At 35.7% G+C, this 22,538-nt stretch overlaps 1 protein-coding gene across 1 annotated transcript in view; it reads left to right on the top strand.

Moving 5' to 3' along the window:
- Nucleotides 1-2,096: 2,096 nt before the first annotated feature.
- LOC132153227 (rho GTPase-activating protein 6-like) overlaps nucleotides 2,097-22,538 on the top strand; it is a 40,442-nt gene continuing 20,000 nt past the window's right edge. Inside the window, exons 1-3 of the mRNA XM_059562582.1 lie at nucleotides 2,097-2,734; nucleotides 15,542-15,701; nucleotides 15,826-15,894. Of these exons, the coding sequence (XP_059418565.1) occupies nucleotides 2,222-2,734; nucleotides 15,542-15,701; nucleotides 15,826-15,894 (742 nt within the window). The 5' untranslated portion in view covers nucleotides 2,097-2,221. The remainder of the gene's footprint in view (nucleotides 2,735-15,541; nucleotides 15,702-15,825; nucleotides 15,895-22,538) is intronic.

The raw sequence follows: 22,538 nt of genomic DNA, 5'->3' as shown, positions 1-22,538 counted from the left end.
TGGATGCTGTTAGACTCCTCGTGCATGTAAAAATCTCACTGGATTATCACAATTAATAGAAATATGAATGTTTGGAAATATAAAATTATATTTCCCAATGACACATACAGCAAAGGATGAAAATAACAGACAGAAAACCCAAATTATTATTATTATTATTATTATTAAATACCAATGGTCTGAGAATTTTGCACAGTAGGTTATATTTATAATATGAATCTGATACTTTTAAAGTCCAGTTTTGGCGATATCCTTCTAAACTGAACTTTTAAATTAAATAAATAAATAAACTACGTTATACCCACTTAACATTATATTTGAAACACATTTTAGCATTCATTACAAGTTATTTGAAGCTTATTAGGTTATATTATTGATCACACGTGGTTAAAATATGTTTACTGTAGTGGTAACCATTGAAATCTACAAAATACTATTGAACTACAATCACTTTAGTAAAACCATGGTTCATTTCCATAAGGGACTGTCAGGCTGCTGCATGCATGAAATGCAACCTTTTTATTCTGATAGTATATTATTTATATTAACATTACAGAATATAACATGACCAATATGAACTTTTTACAACTTAATTTGAATAAATGTAATTGCACAAACTACACTGTAAAATCTAATAAGTTGGGCTTACTTAAAAAAAGCATGCAAACTGATTGCCTTGAAAAAACTAAGTAAAGTGAAATAGGAATAGTATGTTGTACTGATAAATGCTTGGTTAGTATAGTTAACTTACACAAGAGTTCTAGTAACTAAAAAAGAACTGTAGGGAGTACTTGATCCTTTCATTTAGGTTTACTCATGACTTAGTATAGCTACTCACTGACTCCCAGAATGCATTGCGCAGAATAAATTATGCAGTTGCTTTGTTTTAAAGTTGTTGTTTTTATTTGCCAATTTTATTTGCTGTCTTGTGTCAGCAGTAGCACAACAAAAAGAGCAAATAAAATTGATATTGTTACAATTTATGAAAATAAATTTAATTTAATTGTTACCATTGTTGTGATTCACATGATGAATGTTTAAGTCTATCTGTGACTCCAGCATATTACTACTCACTATTTAAGGATTATATAAAAAGCATATCAAGGTATTTATGAAAAATAAACTCTCAAAAAGGTCATTATTAAACACACACAAAAATGCTTTAATTAAAAAATAGGTCACTTTATAAGAGCAATCTATTTATTACTTTTCTTTAAAATCAAATTCAAAGAATTCATGATGCATTTCTCCATTAATAAAGAGAAAATTATAGTAACATAAATTAAACTTCAAGTTCCCAACCAAAGGGAACCCTACTCACTATAATGGTGAGCTATAAAAAAAACCCGGCAATTGCTGCCTCTCACTGGTTTATTAATGTCATTGGTTCATTTGTGGCTACTTGAATATTTTAAGTAAGTGTCACTCAAAACAGTAAGTAAATTGTTTTATTTGCCTTGAAAGTAGTTGAAACTTAATAAAACCTAGTAAGTATAACAACTAAGTAAAGATAACTAATTAACTCTAAGTAAGGTAAACTATTGGATTTTACAGTGTATAGGCTACAATTTCAGTTTGTTTATTGTGAAATAACCCAAACATATATGTTTGTATTTTCTTTTTTCTGTCCTCTGATACGCACTTTTCTGAGATGCATTTCCCAAAAGCTTCAATGATTTCGTATGATGCTTTTGGGAAATGCACAGAAGTTAGTGTACGCTCTCTGATTGATTAGTTCTGTCTTACAACAATTGCATGTGTTCAGATGAGCAGGAAAATAGCTAGTTCTGTCCTACACAATTAGTATTCGTCCAATCCAGTGCATATTGCATGCATTAAATTTTTGATAAACAAAATAATTGGAAAAAAAAATAGAAAGCTTAGTAGTTTAAAATATCAATTGAATACCACAAATATTAGACACACATATTTGTTTTAGAGAGTCGATTTTTGAGTTAGGCGAAACGAACTTCGACCGATTTCGCACCGATATAAATGCTATAATTCTTTTAGATTCCGTTTAAAAGTTATTAGGTAAATAAACATATAATTAAAACGTCAATCAAGCTCAGTTTCTCAGACACAGTGCTCGGTTGTAAGGCAGGGCGGAATAAAGAGGGCGGGCGCGAGTAGAGGAAACATCCTCGTTTATCGGCAAATACACGGCGGAGATGGATGAGAGAGTTTATTTGGTTTAACCGCATGTTTCATTAACCTGTGGATGAAAGACAAGCTTCAGCAAGTGTTCAGCGAGTCGTGTTCACATGGGGTTTGTGTTCGGGGCGTCAGTCTGTCTCTTCTCGCAGGGATGTCCGCTCAAGGGTTACTGAACAGCGTCTTCTCGTGTTCCTCTTCGGGCTCTAAGACCCTCGCGAAGAGGAAACTGCAGCAGACTCGCAGTTTGGACTCTGCGCTGGTCCGGAGCTGCGGGACGCCCGGAGACCCCGGAGACCCCGGCGGGCATCGCTCCGTGTGCTGGAGCTCGAGCTCCACAGCTGGATTCACCGACAGCCGAAGCGCTCCAGAGAGTCTCTCCTCCTCCAGTTTATCGGCATCTTCCGACGCTTCGTCGATCTCCAGTCTTCACATCGAGCACAGGAGCGGCAAACGCAACGCGTCCAGGGATTTATCGCTCAACATCTCTGGTTCAAGCAACATCTTCTCACCGAGGAAGTGGCTTCAGAGAAAGCTGCCTCAATCGGATGCTCTTTCGCACCATCTCTGTAAATCTGAGGTAAGATTATTAAAATGCAATCTATATGAGGATTTCAAACTAATGCTGTTGTTGACATCAGGCGTCAGTCTCTTATGACTATTAAACATGTTTTTGAATAGAAGTTTGCAAATATCAAAACACGTGGCTATTGTCTGGTCATCCAGATTGTTCTGTCTTTTCTCGAGTATGAGTTTTTTTTTCATGCATTGTTGACAAATTCAAATACATTTATCATGATATATTAAATATATGCTACTTGGAACTGTGTTTTTTTATTGATTGGTTGATTTATTTATTTATTTTTTATGCTCTCACTATGTATTTTAAAATGTTCTCTACTTTAAATCAACTGTTTGCATTTTAAATTGTCATGTTTTGTGACTTTTTTCCTGATATGCGAATATTTAATATAGTCTTGTAATTAATATGAGCACTCATTAACTGTGTTAAACCACACAGTCATTTTATTGCAATTTAAAGAGTGCATACTGGCTAGAGTGGCTATTTTTAAAGTCAACAATTTGCATTTTATCTTGGCAGTAGATGCATATCTTGCCTGAACAGATGCATAATGATGATGAAGCATGAATCCAAGTTTCAGTATTGAGATTGGCACATTCTGGCTCTTTTTAAATCACCATACCATAACTTCAAATTTTATAGGCTATGGTTGGAATGACTAAACTGATATTTAGTTATTTTATAAAATGTTATGTCCTAAGGAACCTCACAATCAATTTATCTTACGAGAGCCAGAACTATAGCTGCAGTGAAGTGAAAAAGTGATGTGACATACATACTGCAGCAATGCCAAGTTTCAAAAGTATGCTTGCATAGAAACTAGAGCTGGAAAAAAATGCACAGGCAAGAAAAAAATGTTTAATGGAAATTAATTTATAGAGTCTATGACTAGTGGATGATGCTGTTTCTTGAAGGTTGGGAACAGATCAAACGGAGGTTGGATGTTTGATCCTCCACAGAGCAACAGAGACAGTGATGGTTCTGGAAAGAGGCTTTGTACATTGTTTTGATGGAACCACCAAGTCACACTTGCTTAGTGATGATAGAGGATGGGAAAAAACATAAACCTGTAGGAGTGTACTGAGGTAAGAGGGCGCCAATCCTGTGACAGGCTGACGTCAAACCTTGAATTTAATGCAGCCGGCTGAAGATAACCAGCGGAGTGTGACCAAGAAGCCTGCGACATGGACTCTGTTTGGTTGATTGACGCTCAGACACACAGAGAGTGTGGACTGGAGGATCTAGTGGTTCAGCTCATTGAAGGCAGTAGACAGCACTAGTAGGATGAAGACAGATGACTTGGCGTGAGCTCTTGCTAGCTGCAGGGTTTAAGCTGCAGACAACAGGGAAGTCTTCATGGAATGTCCGCTTTGCTCCACTGCTGAATCCAATACAAATATAAAATCCTAACCCTAAAGACAACTGAAGATATTGAACTCATACAGTGGTTTAGCTGCTGATCCTGACTTTAATAAATGCATTATCCTCAAACCATTTTACTCTACACTAAATACCACTGGGAAAAAATGGCAATAATTCAATGCAATAAAGTGTGCATTGTTGCTGTCATTGTCAGCTGATTGAAAAATTGTATTTGCATGCATGCTTATAATGAAAAATGAATGTGCAATTCAGTAAATGGGACTTTTTTAAAGTGCAACCTGTTGTCAAGAAGTTTTAAATGTTTAGGATAAATTAATGTGGCATTAATCTCACACTTGCCAAGAAATGCCAATGAAAGTGCTTGCTTTTTTGCTTTTTTTAGTAGCTTTGCAAAGATAAGTAATTTGAACTAATGAAATTGCATTATTAAGGCATCTATGATCAGAGACAAATCAACAAACTCCTCTTTAAAAATTAATGCATGTTTAAAGAAAAAAAAAGTCTAACTTTAGCCACAATATTAAGAAATCAAAACACCAAATTTGTAGATGTTTGTGTTGGCCAGCCCAAAGGGGAGCTCTCTTTGTAACAGTTACCTAACCTCTCAGGAATCTGGAGTTTATAAAGCTCCTCCTATAAAGCAGTTCAGCTGTGTCTTTTAGAGCACTGCTTTTTCTATTATTTGGCCAATGAAACAGACAGGCAGCAATACCCAGACTTTGTTTTACTGGCACCTGAAATCTCTTTTTACAAACCACATGTGCAAAAAAATCCTAAATATCGTCTTTGAAAACCGAATCAGTGCAATAAAGTCTGTGCACTATATGCTTTGATTTATCTTGAGCAGCCACAATGGCTCATTTGCAGTTTAAGTAGTATTCTACTTAACCAAACACAAAAGTATTACGTGTGCATCTTTGCTTCCCTTTGGCTTCTTTGCCTGTCGCAGATGGTTTCAGAGAATCTGTTCCAGTCACAAGCTTAACAATGTTTAGATCCCGAAGCAAAGTGCTCTGATATATCTCACTAAAATTCAGCCACTTAACTTTTATGGGATTGCTTTTAACTTGTTTTATATGAATTCCCATTTTTGGTCAAATTGCGTTTGTCTGTGCTCTTAAATTTAGACTGGCTGAAAATATTAGATGTTATGATGAATGTTTTACTGAGAAATTGCTGTGTATTTATTTATTGCCATTATCTGTTTCTGTGGATTAGCGAAACAGGAAAAACAAACAAACAACAATGAAAACGGCATATGCTCTTTCAATATATTCTTTGAAAACAATTAAACTGAAGGAGCTTTTTGTCAGTAGGCCCACATTGTTCTTTTCTAGTACTGTACACATTGTTGCATAAACTCTGGAGCTCTTTGTACTGTGTTTGAAGAAAGCGTGTAGTTCTTCATTGAAGTGACATCTGGTTTACATGAAGTCTGCGTCCGCTTCTATTTCTCACAGCAGAGCAGCATGACATGATCTTTGGCAGCGCTACCCATGCAAATACTTCTTCCCACTGGAGATTGTCAACTGAGCACAACAGCACTTTGGGGTCTTTACCATCACCACTGATCAAACTAACATGTACTTTTGATTGCCAATGGAGCGTCTCATGGGAACGTCTAAAATAAGGCAGCATTTGAAGTCAGCAAGTTTACTGATCTTATTTTGCTATTTTCCATCATTGTTTCCCTTCCCATTCTTTGGAAGCTTTTGTTTTGACAGGTTGCAGTGATTCAACACTGTGGAGTGTAGATGGCAAGATCTTTTACATTGAGAAGCATTGCAGAATATGTGGTTCGTTCACAGGCCGTTGGAAGTGGGGCATGTTCACAAAGTCTGACTCACCTTAAGCTGTTTTCAGTTGGAGCAGAGCCAGCGTTAGAGACCGTGAGTTGCTAAAATGGTTTAGATTATTGCATCTCTTCCAGACAAGTATAGTTGCAACATGCAACAAACATCTCTGATCTCCAAAGTCATGCATCTGATTTTCCAGTGGAAAAAGTTTGGACCGCTTTAAAGTGTCTTTTCTAGCTACATTAAAGCAATTGCAACATCAGTATCAACATAACCTTTAACCTTTTTGCATTTTCTCTGCCAATCATCTGTGTAATGCAGTGCGCGCACACACTCACACACACATGTGCAGCACATGCTTATGTTCAGAGGCGTACTGAAGAATCGTGGCCCTGTGTTAAAGGAAGAGTAATAACCCCAAAATTAAAACGTGACCCTCAAGCCATTCCTGATTAGGATGAATTTGTTTTCTTCATCAGGTTTGTAGAAATGTTGCATAGCATCACTTGCTCACCAATGGATGCTCTGCAGTGAATGGGTGCCGTCAGAACAAGAGTACAATAACATCACAGTAATCCACAGCACTCCAGTCCATCATCTTGAGAAGGCAAAAGCTGAAACAAATCCATCATTAAGACATTTTTTACGTCAAAACATTGCTTCTGGCTAAAATGTTAGAGTCCATATCTATAATTGCTTTGTCCAGTGAAAAGGTGGTCTGGTCTGAATCAGAGTATACAAGCCAGAACAGATCGAAACAGAAATGTCTGGGGATTTTAAAGTGAGAGACAACAGAGGATCCATTGGTGAGCAAGTGATGTAATGCTATATTTGTTTTCCAAATCTGAAGAAAAACAATCTCATCTACATCTGGGATGGCCTGAGGGTAAAGACATTATCGGCAAATTCCTATTTTGGACTGACATATTCCTTTAAAATGCTTTAACCAAAGGGTCAAGGTTTGTTTGAGTGAGATTGTCCTGCTGGTATTCATAAATGCACCAAACTGGGGGCAAAAAGTATTTTTTCTTGATTGTCGTATATTCAAATGTAGACTGGTTTTCTGATAAAAATTAATAAATACATACAAATTGCATTTCATTTTATTATGCTAGATGTTTCACAAATTCTATTTAGAGGCTTTTTTTAATGCATGAAAGTGGCTTATTTCTGTCCTCTAATCTTGAATTGGTTTTGGAAAAACAGAGGTACGATTTGGAAAATAACTTTTTCTCCTAAGAAGTCTAACACATTTCAATGCTCGAGTCCAGATCATGGCTGCACACACAATAGTAATAATAATAAAAACAAAAATCAAGATAATGATTGCACAATTGACTTAATCGTGCAAATACATGATTGCAGCATTCCATTAAGGTCAGCTAGTTGCTTTTTTACAACACATCGATTGATCATAATAAGTGACTTGTCTGTTTTTGCACATGCTTTCAATGATGAATCAGATGCATTAGTCTAATAGACCTGTGAATGGTGACACAATTTTATGTTCTGTTTCACTTCTGCTTGCAAATGACGACACCTTTTGCATAGACAATTATCACTCTTTTTTTTGTTTATTGCAAAGAGTTTTGTTTCTATGGCACTGAGTTTTTTCCAGCTTTATGTATCAATTAAATCCACTCAATCTTGAATTTTGTCCTACACCAGTTTCCTTTGGAGTCTGGTTGGAAAGAGTTGAAATAAGCGAGAGGAAGATGTGTTTCCGTTGTCAGACAGCCACTGTATGACTTTCATGTGTTCTTCTACGAGGGTGCGTCCGGACTGACTCAGTGATTAATGTAGTGATGTTGAAACCCAGAATGCCGTACTTCCTGTTTCTTTGTGCCACTTTGTCAGGAGTTTGGCACTGGGAACAAGATAAAGTAATTATTTATATATGCTCTTACATCATCAGAGCTATTAAATAGGATTGTTCAGGACATTTATGAATAACTGAACTATTTGTACCTTTTGTATCATTTATTACTATTGTTTGGTTAAAGAGTCAGTTGAATTGGAGATTTGACTCTATTTTAGTTCATGAGTTTGAATTTGAAGCGAAGTGACCCATAGGTCTCATAGGAATTTTAATTTAGAGTTTAATTGACAGAAAGAGGAATTTTAGTTACAATTTTTTTTAAGTTACATTTTACTAGTCCAACAAATGTGCAAGAACAGATTAGAATGTTTTAAGGTTTGACATGAAAGTGACAGTTAATATATTCGTAATGTTACATTTCAAATAAATGCTGTTCTTTTGAACTTTCTGTTCATCAAAGAATCCTGGAAAATAAATTGTATCAAGGTTTCCACAAAAATATGTTCTTAATATCAACTGTTTTCAACAATGATAATAATAAAGACTATTTTTGATCAAATTAATGCATCCTTGGTGAGCAGGGGGAAAAAAATCAGGAATTGATCTGGAATTTTGAAGAAATTCTTAATAAATTTCTTAAAGTTGCATCTGAATCAAAAATGATGTGAAACCTTTCTTTTGTCTAGTATTTGTCACTGTGTACTTTTCTTTCCGAAGCCACTATACAAAGAGCAGTGCGTCACAAAGCATGTGTCCACTTGTTTGACTTTGTCATTCTTCAGGGAAAGAAGTGACACACCCAGAGGACTCACTTTCTTCCATTCGGTGACTCAATAGCTGGAAGCGATAAGTCTGTAAAAGTGACATTTCTCACAATAAACTGCATAACAATGCTGTGAAGCTGTACAAAAAGATATCCTTCAGTCAAGAGCAGTGAGTGATTTTTGTTGTTTGATTAATATTAAACACACAGTTGGCAGCAGGAATACAAGGCTGCTGTCACTTTAAGAGCTGCATGGATCCAATTTACTGTTACACACGTATTTTAATTCTCAACTGTTTATGTTTACTTATTACATAACTAACAATCATTTATGTGATTAATCACTAAATGCTACATTTTGACATTTTTTGCATGTATTTAACTGTTTAGATATGCACATTAAGCTAAAAGCATCAGTGCATGTGTTCTTTCGCACTTTTAAAAACATGAATAAATCTAATAAACTTTAATAACTCAAGTACGTCCCATGTTGCTAAAGTCATGCTACAAGGTTTTACTGATTTGCATGTGAAATTGGGTTTTTATGGAAGAGCGAAAGAACACTGCTGGAAAAGGTGTGCAATAATTGTTTTATCTTGGTTATTGTATTTTCATAATCGATGGAGGCCGAAATCGAAATCAAATCTGTATTTTATTTTTTTAAATACTTTTTTTGTGTGTGTTTTGCTATTTCAAAACCAAAACAAATTCCTCTTATGTGTAAACAGACCTGGCAATAAAGCTCTTTCTGATTCAGATTCTAAAAAATGAATGTGGATAGCAGCTCATTACTTGTTCTTGGGGAGAAATGTTTGAGAACTTTTGGTTGCAGACTTTGGATTTTTTTGTGATTGCTTCTGAAAATCTAGTGAAAATGCATGAGATTGCAATAAAAGACTCCATTTGCTCTCAGTTTCATTGATGTTGAGAAGAAACTGAGAATTAAAAGAGATCTCACTCGTGTTTTTCCTATCCTATGGGAAGCGGACTCCCATGATGCATTGGCTCAAGCGTAACTAGCGTGAAGACAGCATTGAGTAAGAAAGCAGCACTGTTTGTTTTCCTTAAGACATTCTTCAGAGAAGACCTTGAATCCCCAAGCTCTTATTTCCTATCAAAACAAAAGTGGCTAAACTGATCCAGAGTGAGAAAAACCACAGGAAAACACAGTTTTCTCAATTATCAGGAAAACTGTTTGATCACTGTCTGCACTTCAGTTTTTATATATATATATATATATATCAGCATATATTTGTAGGACTGCATGATTTGAGGATTGTTTTTTTTTTTTTGCATTGCAATTTTTCTGGGGGGAAAAAGTGATTTAATATGCAAAAATTAATAAATAAAAAATGCACAACCTGTCAAAATGTTGTGATTTATATATCAATAATTATAATAATAATAATTCTCATTATGTTTATTATTACTTCTAAATAAAAATATTAAAATTACTAAATAAAAACAAAATAAGAAATATTACTATTGTTGTACAAAATAATTTTTTTTTGAATAATAATACATTTATTACAGTTGTAAAATTGCAATAATATTTAATATTTAATAATATTTAAATAATATTGAACTTTTTCGCTATTCCATCCTTTAAAATCAGATATTCGCAGTAAGCCGTATCATGATTTTTTAAATAATTTTTTTAATCAATTGTGTGGCCCTTTTGTATTTGTAAATAAGTTTTAATAGAATTGATAAAACCGTACAATATAACATATTGACAGTATTTATAAATCACTCAGAACTGAATGAAAACAATGGCATATTACATGTGTTAAATAAATGTAATGCTGTTAAACATTGCATTATTCAAATGTATTGCTTGTTTTCATTACATTATTTTGAACATCGACAGATTTGTAAATATTTCTATGTACAATTTTACATATAATAGAATTTTGAAGCTGTTCATACAGTACTCTGATATTGTACATGTTATAAAATATGTGTGTGTTAGAAGCACATGTTATGATTGAATACTAATGATTACTAATGAGATTATGTTGGTGAAATCGTTGTGGAGAATAGACATGCTGTGAGCAGCTGGGCCTGAAATTACCATCAGACACAAATGTGATGCTCAATTGATGATCCTCAAGTATCTCTTGTTAGACAGCTGTTCAGATGAAGCTGTTGCGCACCTTTCCTTTTATGTTGATGAGCGAGGCTTTCATTTCTGCTAATTGTAGTGGTTGAGTGGCACTACAGCACCAAAGGATGAAGCAACGCGTTTGTGTTTTTCTCTTGATATCTTTTAAATTAAAATGTTCACAAGTCTTCTGCTCATTGTTTAAATTTTGTCTTACCTGTGCCATTGTATATTGTGTTGTTGATGCATTGGATGTTAATGACTGCAGTACATTTCATGTGGGGTTCTTTGCCTTATTTAATATTGATATTTTATTATACAATTCTAGAAATGGAACTATTGGAGTTAGTGGAACACATGACTTCTGCGAAAAAAAAAAAAAAAACCTACAACAGACGCAAAGTTTCTCGAGGACATGCAATACTTTTGCAAGAGAATGCAAATGTTTTATGAGTGATTGTACATTTTCTTGAGGAAACACAATACATATTCAAGTATAAAGCATTGAAATATATTTTTCCTGTTGATATTTTATTTTAAAACTTAAAAACATACTGTATACACTACTGTTAAAAAGTTTTAAATGTTTTTGAAATAAGTTTCTTCTGCTCACCAAGGCTGCAATAATTTACAGTAAAAATTGTGAAAAAAATTACAATTTAAAATTAGTGATTTTAATGTTAATCTGTGTTCAAGTGTAATTTATTTCTGTGATGCTCCGCTGTATTTTCAGCATCATTCCTCCAGTCTTCAGTGTCACATGATCTTCAGAAATCTGAATAATATGATGATTTACTGCTTGAGAGAAATTTCTGATTATTATCAATGTTGAAAACTGTGCTGACGAATAATTCTATGCATGCAATGTTGCATTTTTTTTTTCAAGATTATTATTATTATTATTATTATTTTGAAAGTTCAGAAGAACATAATTTATTTAAAATAAAAATAAATGCGTTTTTTATTTTATTTTATTTTTTTACTTTGTGTTCCAAATGGACCTCTTTAGTTTACCTTTGATTTGGAATGCAGCTTATGTGAAGCCAGGCTTATTTAATTCCACATCTTTTTTTTCCGCTATCTTGTACATTGATATTTCTCTGGATTTCAGGGGGAGAGCTCGTCTGCTGTCTGGAAGAGCAGAGATTTTAATGCCGGAGAAAGATGAAGTGAAGGTTTTAGTTGGGCGTGTACTGTAGTACTTAAGCAAGAATGTCATAATTTAATGTTATAATGACATTTTTCATTAATATTACATGAGTCGGATGAAGAACTTTCTCTGTGAAGAATTGACCATTATGGTGCAACACCTTTAAATATCTGTTATATATGGTATAAACCGCTTTCATATTGTTCTAACCAGGCCTGGCATCAAGGTATTTGAAGATTTAAAGTCAACTTTATAGGTTGCACAAAGTGAAGTCTGAACACTTTTGATCTGAACTTGAACATACGCGAGCTAGACATCATCATCACCCGATGTCAAAGCCTGACCTCACTGATGCTCTTGGGAGTGAATCCCTGCATCCATAAACCAGCATCTAATGGAAAGTCTTTCCAAAACCATGGAAGCTGCTATAGCTGTAATGTTTGTTCCTTGCATTTGAAATTAAACAAATGTAAATTTAAATTAAATGCAACTGGTTGGGCAACCGTGGCCTAATGGTAAGAGAGTCGGACTGTGTGTGTGTGTGTGTGTGTGTGTGTGTGTTTGCTACTGTGTGTGTGCACTTGGATAGGTTAAATGCAGAGCTCAAAATCCGAGTATAGGATGCAATGCATCGCTTCATTAAATGTTTGACAAATGTTCAAAATGGTGAACAAAAAGCCATATATTTCCATGTATTTTCTTTCTGTCTAGCAAAACTTTTGCTTTCCCTTGAGAAAGCTTTCATTAGCAAAACTTTTCCGTTTGCATGCAGAACTATTATAATGGAAATATAAATTCTTAGCGGAACACAGTACTTTTGCAAGAGAATGGAAAGATTCTCAAGTGAACACAATACCTTTGCAGAAACAAATGGAACACAATGCTTTTGCGAACAAAGCAACTGTTTCGCAAGCAAATGCAAAGTAATGTTCTTACTTTTGCAAGATTGAACAAAGTTTCTTAGCAGAACACAATACTTTCTTGAGAGTGAACACAAATTTTCTTACCAAAACGCAAAGTTTCATATTGGAACAAGCAAAGTTGGTTTCTCATGGGAACGCAATACTTTTGTGAACAAATGCAAATATTTTGCAAGTAGATGCTAAGTTTCTCTGGGGAACATAAAACTTTTGTGAGAGCGAACAAACTTTCTAAGTGTAACGCAGTACTTTTGCGACAAACACAAGCAGATGCAAAGTTGCAAGAGTGAGTGGATTCTTAGTGGAATCAAATATTTTTGCGAGAACGAACACGTTTCTGGGTGAAATACAATACTTTTTGTGAAAGAACGCAAACATTTTGCAAGCAAATGCAAAGTTAGTTTCACATGGGAACAAAATGCTTTTGCAAGAACGAGCGGTTTTTTGCGGTATGCAATACTTGTATGAGTGTGAACACAACGTCTCTTATCGTAATGCTAAGTTTCTTAGGGGAACAATACTTTTGCAAGAACGAACTCCAATTTTCTTAGTGAAACGCAAGACTTGATGTTTTGCTAGTAAATGCAACATTTCTTAGGGAATCATAGTACTTTTCAGAGAATGAATGCAAAGTTTCTTAGTGGAACACAAGTCTTTTATGAATAAATGCAAATATTTTGCAAGAACAGACAAAACACTGATTCCCGAGTGAATGTACTGTAATTCTAATTGCAAATGTTTTATGAGCATATCTAAAATTTCCCGTGGAAACACAATAAGTTTTCAAGAGAATGTAAAAGCAGTGAAATACTTTTTTTTTTTTTTTTTAGCACTTTTAGGGACTCCGTTTGGTAATTTACCATCTATCAGTAGAAAAATATTGAATAATAAAAATAGATGATTCTAAAAATAGATAATAGAAAAAAGATGGATGCAGGTAATGTCTTTGCCCGTGTGCAATGTGTGATTTCATCAGGGTTATTATGCAAGCAGATGAAGAACGGCTGGTGTTTGGATTGAGTGTTGACCTTCTGCAGCTGGGAAGGAAATGCTCAGTGAATGTTTGACTTGTGCTGTTAGGCATGCATGTGCTCCTGTTCTCTAAGTTTATGAGATTTGGCTTGAGCAGAAAATTTAAATAAAAAAGTGTGGTTGCATCATGTCACATATGCTACACAATGACCCATATTTGAAGGTATTTACTTGCACTGAACGGGAAAACGATCAATATTCAGTTTCCCACACAAAGAGTCACGTGACTTAAAACATGCAAACTAATGCATGAGTAATATCGACTACTGTTTTGTTTAGATTTTTGGAGCTTGATCATAATGAACTGTTGCATTAAAAAGAGCTTATTTAAAAGAAATGTGTTCCAGGAAGAAATTAGCAGCATGAATAACTAATGTTTTCAAAGGAATAGATCATCCATGAATGTCATTAAGTTCACCTGTAATTGTTGGAAAGGCCTTAGAAATGGGTCAGTATTTCTCATTTTTGTTGGACTGTAAGCCTCTTTGGGGCTGGACTCATATGACCCTTTCCACTTCAACCTGGATCAAAGAAAGCATGATGGCTGGTTCTTCAGAGGTCGTGAAAAAACGTGTCATCTGGTCTAACTCGGTCTGAGACTCCTGGCTAAATTTATTTCAGTGATCATTCCCGGAAAGCCCTAGAAGGGAAAGAGGAGTAAGAGGAAAACCAACAACACACGAGTGTCTGAAAGGGTCTGGGTTCGATTTCTCAAGTCCAAGGAGATCAGGATGATCGGCGAACGTCTGTGTAGATGCCAGGAATTCTCCAGTGCTTGTCACTGCATGTTCACGGAGACCTGGGCTTATTCTGAAGGAGTATAGAGACACTGTGTGTGTACTTACTGTATCTGTCCAAACATCACAATATAAGAGCAGGACTACAGGAGCTGAACTCCCGTTTATTCTCCACTGAGAAAGATGACGTGATCTCTCAGGTTGCTGTAGAAAACACAAGTTTTAAGAAATAACATCCTGAAATGAGATGCACCATTTTCAAAATGCTTGCACATGGAATAATTATGTTGTTGAAAGAAGTCTCCTGCTCAGCAAGGCTGCTTTTATTGAATCAAAAAAAATACAGTAAAAATTGTGAAATATTATTAGAATTTAAAACAGCTGTTTTCTGAGGGAATCTCTGTTAAAGTGTAATTTATTTCTGTGATGCTCCGCTGTATTTTCAGCATCATTCCTCCAGTCTTCAGTGTCACATGATCTTCAGAAATCGGAATAATATGATGATTTACTGCTCAAGAAACATTTCTGATTATTATCAATGTTGAACACAGTTGTGCTGCACAATATTTTTGTACAAACTGTGATACATTATCAGTTGAACATTGGGGAAAATATGTAAAAAAAAAAAAAAAAAAGAAAAAAGAAAAGTAATACTTTTATCCAGCACTGATGCATTAAAATATTTTTATTTCAAATAAATGCTGTTCTTTTGAATTAAAGCAGTTTAACAAAATAATTAAGTACCGTTATTAACAACTGAGTACCAATAATAACTAATAATAATAATAATAATAGATCACTAAATCATCATATTATTCTGATTTCTGAAGATCATGTGACACTGAAGACTGGAGGAATGATGCTGAAAATACAGCGGAGCATCACAGAAATAAATTACACTTTAACAGATATTCCCATAGAAAATCAATTTTCAATTTTCATTTAATCAATTGATAAATTTCTTATTCAATATTAAAAACGTTAATTATCCCAAACTTATGACCGGCAGTGTATATTTGTATATATTGTAATGTTTTGTTTATGCTGCTGCTTTATTAAAGAGTTAATCCTTCTCTGTGTCTCTTGTGTGTCTTTCAAAGGGAGATTTCACCTGTAAGAAAACAGCCGCTCATAATTTCCACATGCAGTCGGTTTCCATTCAGAGTCTGTCGGAGCTGGAGAGAGTCCGGCTGCAGGAGGTCGCTCTGGTCAGACTGATGAAAGACTTCGATTTGGGATGCCAGATCACCATCCCCAAAGGTACACGCTCACATTTCAAAACATCAGAGACATCCTGAAGTGTCACTTGTTTGATTGCCTTAACATTGTTGTATTTATTTTCCATTCTGTTTCTCATGTTTTGAATGCGTCATATATTTTCCAGATGGCCAGAAGCGGAAAAAGTCACTCCGGAGGAAGCTGGATTCTTTATCGAAAGAAAAGAGAGACAAAGGTGTGCATTTGGTCTGTAGATAAGTGTAGAACCGTCATGAACATCTAGAAGTTAAAGCTGCAAGCTGACAGCAAAAAAATAACGGTGAAATCTGATTTCTTTGATAACAGTGGATGTGTCTGCTTTTGTCTGACAAATTAAACATTTTTATCTTAATGAGATGAAGAAATAATGATTTAAGGCTGTAAAAAAAATATTAAATATCTTAAAAGGTTTTAAATATATATATATATATATATATATATATTTTTTTTTTTTTTAATTTTTTTTTTTTTTTTTCAAGAGGTTTTTAAAATTGAGGCTTAAAACAGGAATCACAATATGGTCTAATGTTATTAATAAAATCCAAAAGGTAATGATGTAATTAAATGTGATTGACTTTGACAGTAAAAATGCAAAGAGATTGCTTATGAAAATGTTGATAAATTATGACAATGTTTACTGTGATTTTTATATTCTAATATGTTGTACATTTCATCTACTTCATTTTGAATAAGCTGGATGTTGTACTTTTCAAAATAAGAGTCCCACAAGAAAATTTTTGTAAAACATTTTTTTACATATTCAATACAGATATTTTACTAGTATCAGAACATTAATCATTTTATTGCCTTTTTTAAAACACATTATATATATATTTATTTATTATCCTAGAACGATGTATTATGTTATGCATTTAGCAGATGCTTTAATCCAAAACGACTTGAAATAGGAGAGCATAAAATGATTCCTCACAGTATTCATATTTATTTTTTATTTAGAAGGAACATCTGAGCATCTGAACAAAGAGTCACCTGATCAGTGACACTCGCTTGATTAGTCACACAGAAATACTGCATAATCTGCTTTTAAATTACATCTTCATATTTAGATCCTAAAACATTTATTTACAGGTTAAAATAAAGAATAAATATCACATGTTTGAACTCCTATAGCTCCACTATGATGATGATAATATTTGTGACCCTGGAGCACAAAAGCAGTCTGAAGTCTCTGGGGTATATTTTTAACAATAGTCAAAAAATTACAAAACATTGTATGGGTCAAAATTTTCGATTTTTCTTTTATGTCAAAAATCATTAGGATATCAAGTAAAGATCATGTTCCATGAAGATATTTTGTAAATTTCCTACCGTAAATATATCAAAACTTAGTAATATGCATTGCTAAGAATTCATTTGGAGAACTTTAAAGGTGATTTTCTCTCTCTCTCTCTCTCTATATATATATTATTATTATTATTATTATTACTTTTTTGCACCCTTAGATTCCAGATTTTCAAATAGCTGTATCTCAGCCAAATATTGTATCATGCATCAATTGAAAGCTTCTTTATTCAGCTTTCAGATGATGCATAAATCTCAATTTATAAAACTGACTGGTTTTGTGGTCCAGGGTCACACATATAGATAGTGCTTTGACCCAGAATGCAGCGTGACAGCAGTGATCCGGCTGAACAGCTGTGCAGTAATGTGTGCTGGAATGCAGACGCTCCCGCTGCGCTCCGACGGACATGGGGATATAACAACAACAATCCGAGACGCTCCGATTATTTGTGTTAAAGATCAGACCTTGACGGATTCATTTCAGGTTTACGTTAAACTACGACTTCTGTGTTTGAAGGAGTGAGATGTTCAGTGTGGAATGTCACAGTGCAAAAATTTTTGTTTATGCCATGTTTCATTATTTATTATTTATTATTTATAAATTATTTATTATCAGATAAGCAGGAGTGTCTGTGTGATATTGGTAAATAAATTGTGCATGTTTGTATTTTTTAGTTTTTATGCATCAAGCATATACATTATTTAATTTTATTTAATTTTATTTAATTTTATTTAATTTTATTTTAATATTTACTTAAAATCCCAGGTGGAATTTATATATATATATATATATATATATATATATATATATATATATATATATATATATATATATATATATATATATACAGAATATAACAGAATATACACAGAATTAAAACGAACTAAAATTAAAATGAAAACTTAATTTTATGAATTAAATGGATTAAAAATATGAATAAAAACAATATTGGTATTTTAATGATACAAAAAAATTAAAACACTGAAAAGCTAATTCTTAATCAAAATCAGGGGCTGCCAAATGAGACGAATATAAAGTTGAATGTAAAATTAAAGTGAATAAATGTAGCTGCTCTATAATAGTGATTATAGCTTAGTGTGATCATCAAATGAAAGTCTGCAATTTAATGAAATTAAGTCTGATGTTCTGCAATTTTCACATTTCACAATGCATTTCATTATTATAATTTAAAATAGTAATATATTTCTGTCATCATTTTTATGATTAGAGTTCAAACATTCTACTATTACTGCTTGAACCTTGAACATCTGAATGTGTTTTTTAATAATTGATACATTAAGTTAAAATTTCAGGGGGACTTTTGACAAATATTTACAAAAAATAATAATAATAAGTTTGGGTATCCCTGAATTACATCATAATTTTTTTAATGAATATATAAAAAATGTATGTACAATTATAATATATATATATATATATATATATATATATATATATATATATATATATATATATATATATATATATATCAGAATCAGAATCAGAATCAGAATGAGCTTTATTGCCAGGTATGTTTACACATACGAGGAATTTGTTTTCGTGACAGAAGCTCCGCAGTACAACAGAATGACAGCGACAGAACATAAAACACATAATAAAAGAATATAAAAATACAAATAAGTAGATAAGGAATGACAATATACAAATTGACAATTGTAGGCCGGTATATTACAAAAATGCAGTTATGTATGTACATGTATATTATGTGCAAAATTTAAGTGTATACTAAGTATGTGTGTTAGATAAATTAAGTGTATGTGTATATAAATATAAAGTGTAGTGTGTTCAGTGTGTATCAGCTGTTCATAAGATGGATTGCCTGAGGGAAGAAACTGTTCCTGTGTCTGGTCGTTCTGGCGCTCAGTGCTCTGTAGCGTCGACCAGATGGCAACAGTTCAAAGAGGGAGTGTGCTGGATGTGAGGGGTCCAGAGTGATTTTAACAGCCCTTTTGCTCACTCTGGATAAGTACAGTTCTTGAATAGATGGGAGGGTTGTACCGATGATTCGCTCAGCAGTCCAGACTACCCTCTGTAGTCTTCTGAGGTCAGATTTAGAAGCTGAGCTGAACCAGACAGTTACTGAAGTGCAGAGGATGGATTCGATGATGGTGGAGTAGAACTGTTTCAGCAGATCCTGTGGCAGGTTAAACTTCCTCAGCTGGCGAAGGAAGTACAACCTCTGCTGGGCCTTTTTCACAATGGAGTCAATGTGAATGTCCCACTTCAGGTCCTGAGAGATAGTGGTGCCCAGGAACCTGAATGACTCCACTGCAGTCACAGTGCTGTTCATGATGGTGAGTGGGGGGAGTGCAGGGGGGTTTCTCCTGAAGTCCACGATCATCTCCACTGTTTTGAGCGTGTTAAGCTCCAGGTTGTTGAGAGTGCACCAGACAGCCAGCTCTTTAACCTCCTGTCTGTAAGCAGACTCGTCACCGTCCTGAATGAGGCCGATGAGTGTGGTGTCATCTGCAAACTTCAGGAGCTTGACAGAGGGGTCCTTAGATGTGCAGTCATTAGTGTACAGGGAGAAGAGCAGTGGGGAGAGAACACAGCCCTGGGGAGCTCCGGTGCTGATTGTACGGGTGCTGGATGTGTATTTTCCCAGCCTCACTAGCTGCTGCCTGTCTGTCAGGAAGCTGTTGATCCACTGACAGACGGAGGTGGGCACGGAGAGCTGAGTTAGTTTGGGCAGGAGGAGGTTTGGCATGATCGTGTTAAAAGCCGAGCTGAAGTCCACAAACAGGATCCTCACATAGGTCCCCGGTCTGTCTAGGTGTTGCAGAACATAATGCAGTCCGATGTTTACTGCATCGTCCACAGACCTGTTTGCTCTGTAGGCAAACTGAAGAGGATCTAGCAAGGGTCCAGTGATGTCCTTCAGGTGGGCCAGCACCAGTTTTTCAAATGACTTCATGACTACGGATGTTAAAGCCACAGGCCTGTAGTCATTTAGTCCTGTAATTTTGGGTTTCTTTGGGATTGGGATGATGGTGGAGCGTTTGAAGCATGAAGGGACTTCGCATAGCTCCAGCGATCTGTTGAAGATCTTTGTGAAGATGGGGGCCAGCTGGTCAGCACAGGATTTCAGACAGGCTGGTGTAACACAATCTGGGCCTGGTGCTTTTTTCCTTTTCTGCTTCCTGAAGACCTGGCGCACCGCATCCTCGCTGATCTGTATTGCAGGTGTGGGGGAGAGGGGGGATGCAGGAAGTGTGAATGGTGAGAGTGCTTGATTGGAGAGGTGTTCAGGGTGGGTTGCAGGAGCTGTTAATGGTGTGAACGGTTGTTTGGAGAGGCATTCAGGGTTGGTTGTAGGAGCTGTGAATGGTGTCAACGTTTGTTTGGAGAGGCATTCAGGGTTGGTTGCAGGAGTTGTTATTGGTGTGAACGGTTGTGTGGAGAGGTGTTCAGGGCAAGTGATGGGTGTTCTTTCAAACCTGCAGTAAAACTCGTTCAGATCGTCTGCCAGTCGTTGATTTTCCACAGTGCTGGGGGGTGGTGTCTTGTAATTGGTGATCTTCTTTAGACTTTTCCACACTGATGCTGAGTCGTTTGAAGTGAACTGAGTCCTTATTTTTTCAGAATAATTCCTCTTTGCCACTCTGATCTCCTTTTCCAGTGTGTATTTAGCCTGTTTATACAAGACATTGTCCCCCTTCCTGTAAGCATCTTCTTTGGCCTGACGGAGCTGTCTGGGTTTTGCAGTGAACCACGGTTTGTCATTGTTGTAATTTAGTTGAGTCTTGGTAGGAATACACATATCCTCACAGAAACTGATATATGATGTTACGGTCTCTGTGAGTTTGTCCAGATCGGTGGCAGCAGCTTCAAAAACACTCCAATCAGTGAGGTCAAAACAAGATTGTAAATCCTGCTCTGCTTCATTAGTCCATCTTTTTACAGTCCTTAATACAGGTTTAGCTGATTTTAGTTTCTGCCTGTAGGTCGGTATAAGATGAACCAGAAGGTGATCAGAACGTCCCAAAGCTGCTCGTGGAACAGAGTGATATGCATCCTTTATTGTTGTGTAACAGTGATCCAATATATTACTGTCTCTGGTGGGACAGGTAACATGCTGTCTGTATTTTGGCAGTTCACGGGAGAGATTGGCTTTATTAAAGTCCCCGAGAATGATTAAAACAGAGTCTGCGTGTTGTTGTTCTGTCTCTGTGATCTGCTCAGCGAGTTTCTGTAAAGCCAGACTTACATGCGCTTGCGGAGGGATGTAAACACTAACTAGAATGAGCGAGTGAAACTCCCGCGGCGAATAGAACGGCTTGCAGTTGACAAACTGCATTTCTAGATCAGGACAGCACATCTTCTTTAACACAGTTACATCTGTACACCACCGTTCATTGATGTAAAAGCATGTCCCGCCACCGCGTGATTTCCCCGTTGATTCTGCGTCGCGATCCGCTCTAAACAGCAGAAAAACCCGGCAGATGGAGCGCGCTGTCCGGTATGGTGTCATTCAGCCAGGTTTCCGTGAAACACAGAGCAGCAGAGTGTGTGAAATCCTTATTTTTCCGAGAAAGCAGAAGGAGTTCGTCCGTTTTGTTGGGTAGAGAGCGTAGATTTGCCAGATGGATGCTAGGCAACGGCGTTCGAAATCCGCGCTTCCTGAGTCTGACGAGCGCTCCCGCTCGCTTTCCCCGCCTGCGCGTCCTGAAGCGTTTGATCAGCGCCGCTGCTCCTCCGATAACAATATTCAGTAAAACGTCTGAATAATTGAAATCCGGAAAAACATCTTGGGGTGCGTTCTGCCGAATGTTCAGCAGTTCATCCCTGGTGAAACTGATTGCAGGAATATAACTAAAGACAGGACAAACTAACAAAAAGACAAAAACATATGCAGAGCACGTCACGGAGGCAGCCATCCTGTACCGGCGCCAAAGTCATGTATATATGCAGTGTTGGGAAAGTTCACTTTCTACATGAACTAGTTCAAAGTTCAATTCACAAATTTTAAAATGAACTAGTTCAGTTCATAGTTCAAACTACAAAATTTTGAACTAAGTTCACTAAGTTCCAAAAATGAACTAGTTCATAGTTTTCTTTTTTTTCCATATGTTGCTGCGAGCTATTATTTTTCAAAATTATTGCCAAAGCCCATATAGAATCACAGACAGCAATTATTTTATCAGTTTTAACAATGAAGCTATGCGTCAGATTTCATCTTCATATCCAATTTTGAATCCTTATCCAACCAGGGTCTACATTAGCATTGAGGGGACAGCATTTACCCATTGTTGCTTTAATGCTTTGTCTCCCATTCTTACCGACCTTGTCATAAACATCATAAAATTATTTTAAATGATCATACGCCTTCTTGCTACATGCTGCTGTCGTTTGCTGTTTTTTTTTTGATGACGCGTCATGCATGCGGCGGACGGCGGGCGACACTGGTGGCTGGTGTTGCCAGATTGGGTGTTTTTCCGCTACATATTAAGACTCATTTACGGTGTGTTTTAGCCAGGTTTTCGCCTGGAAGGCTCTATAGAAATCTGGCACCCTAT

The sequence above is a fragment of the Carassius carassius genome, chromosome 11, assembly GCF_963082965.1.
Source record: "Carassius carassius chromosome 11, fCarCar2.1, whole genome shotgun sequence".
NCBI lineage: Eukaryota > Metazoa > Chordata > Actinopteri > Cypriniformes > Cyprinidae > Carassius > Carassius carassius.
Note: the sequence above shows the minus strand (reverse complement) of the source record. Positions and strands in the feature narration are given on the sequence as shown.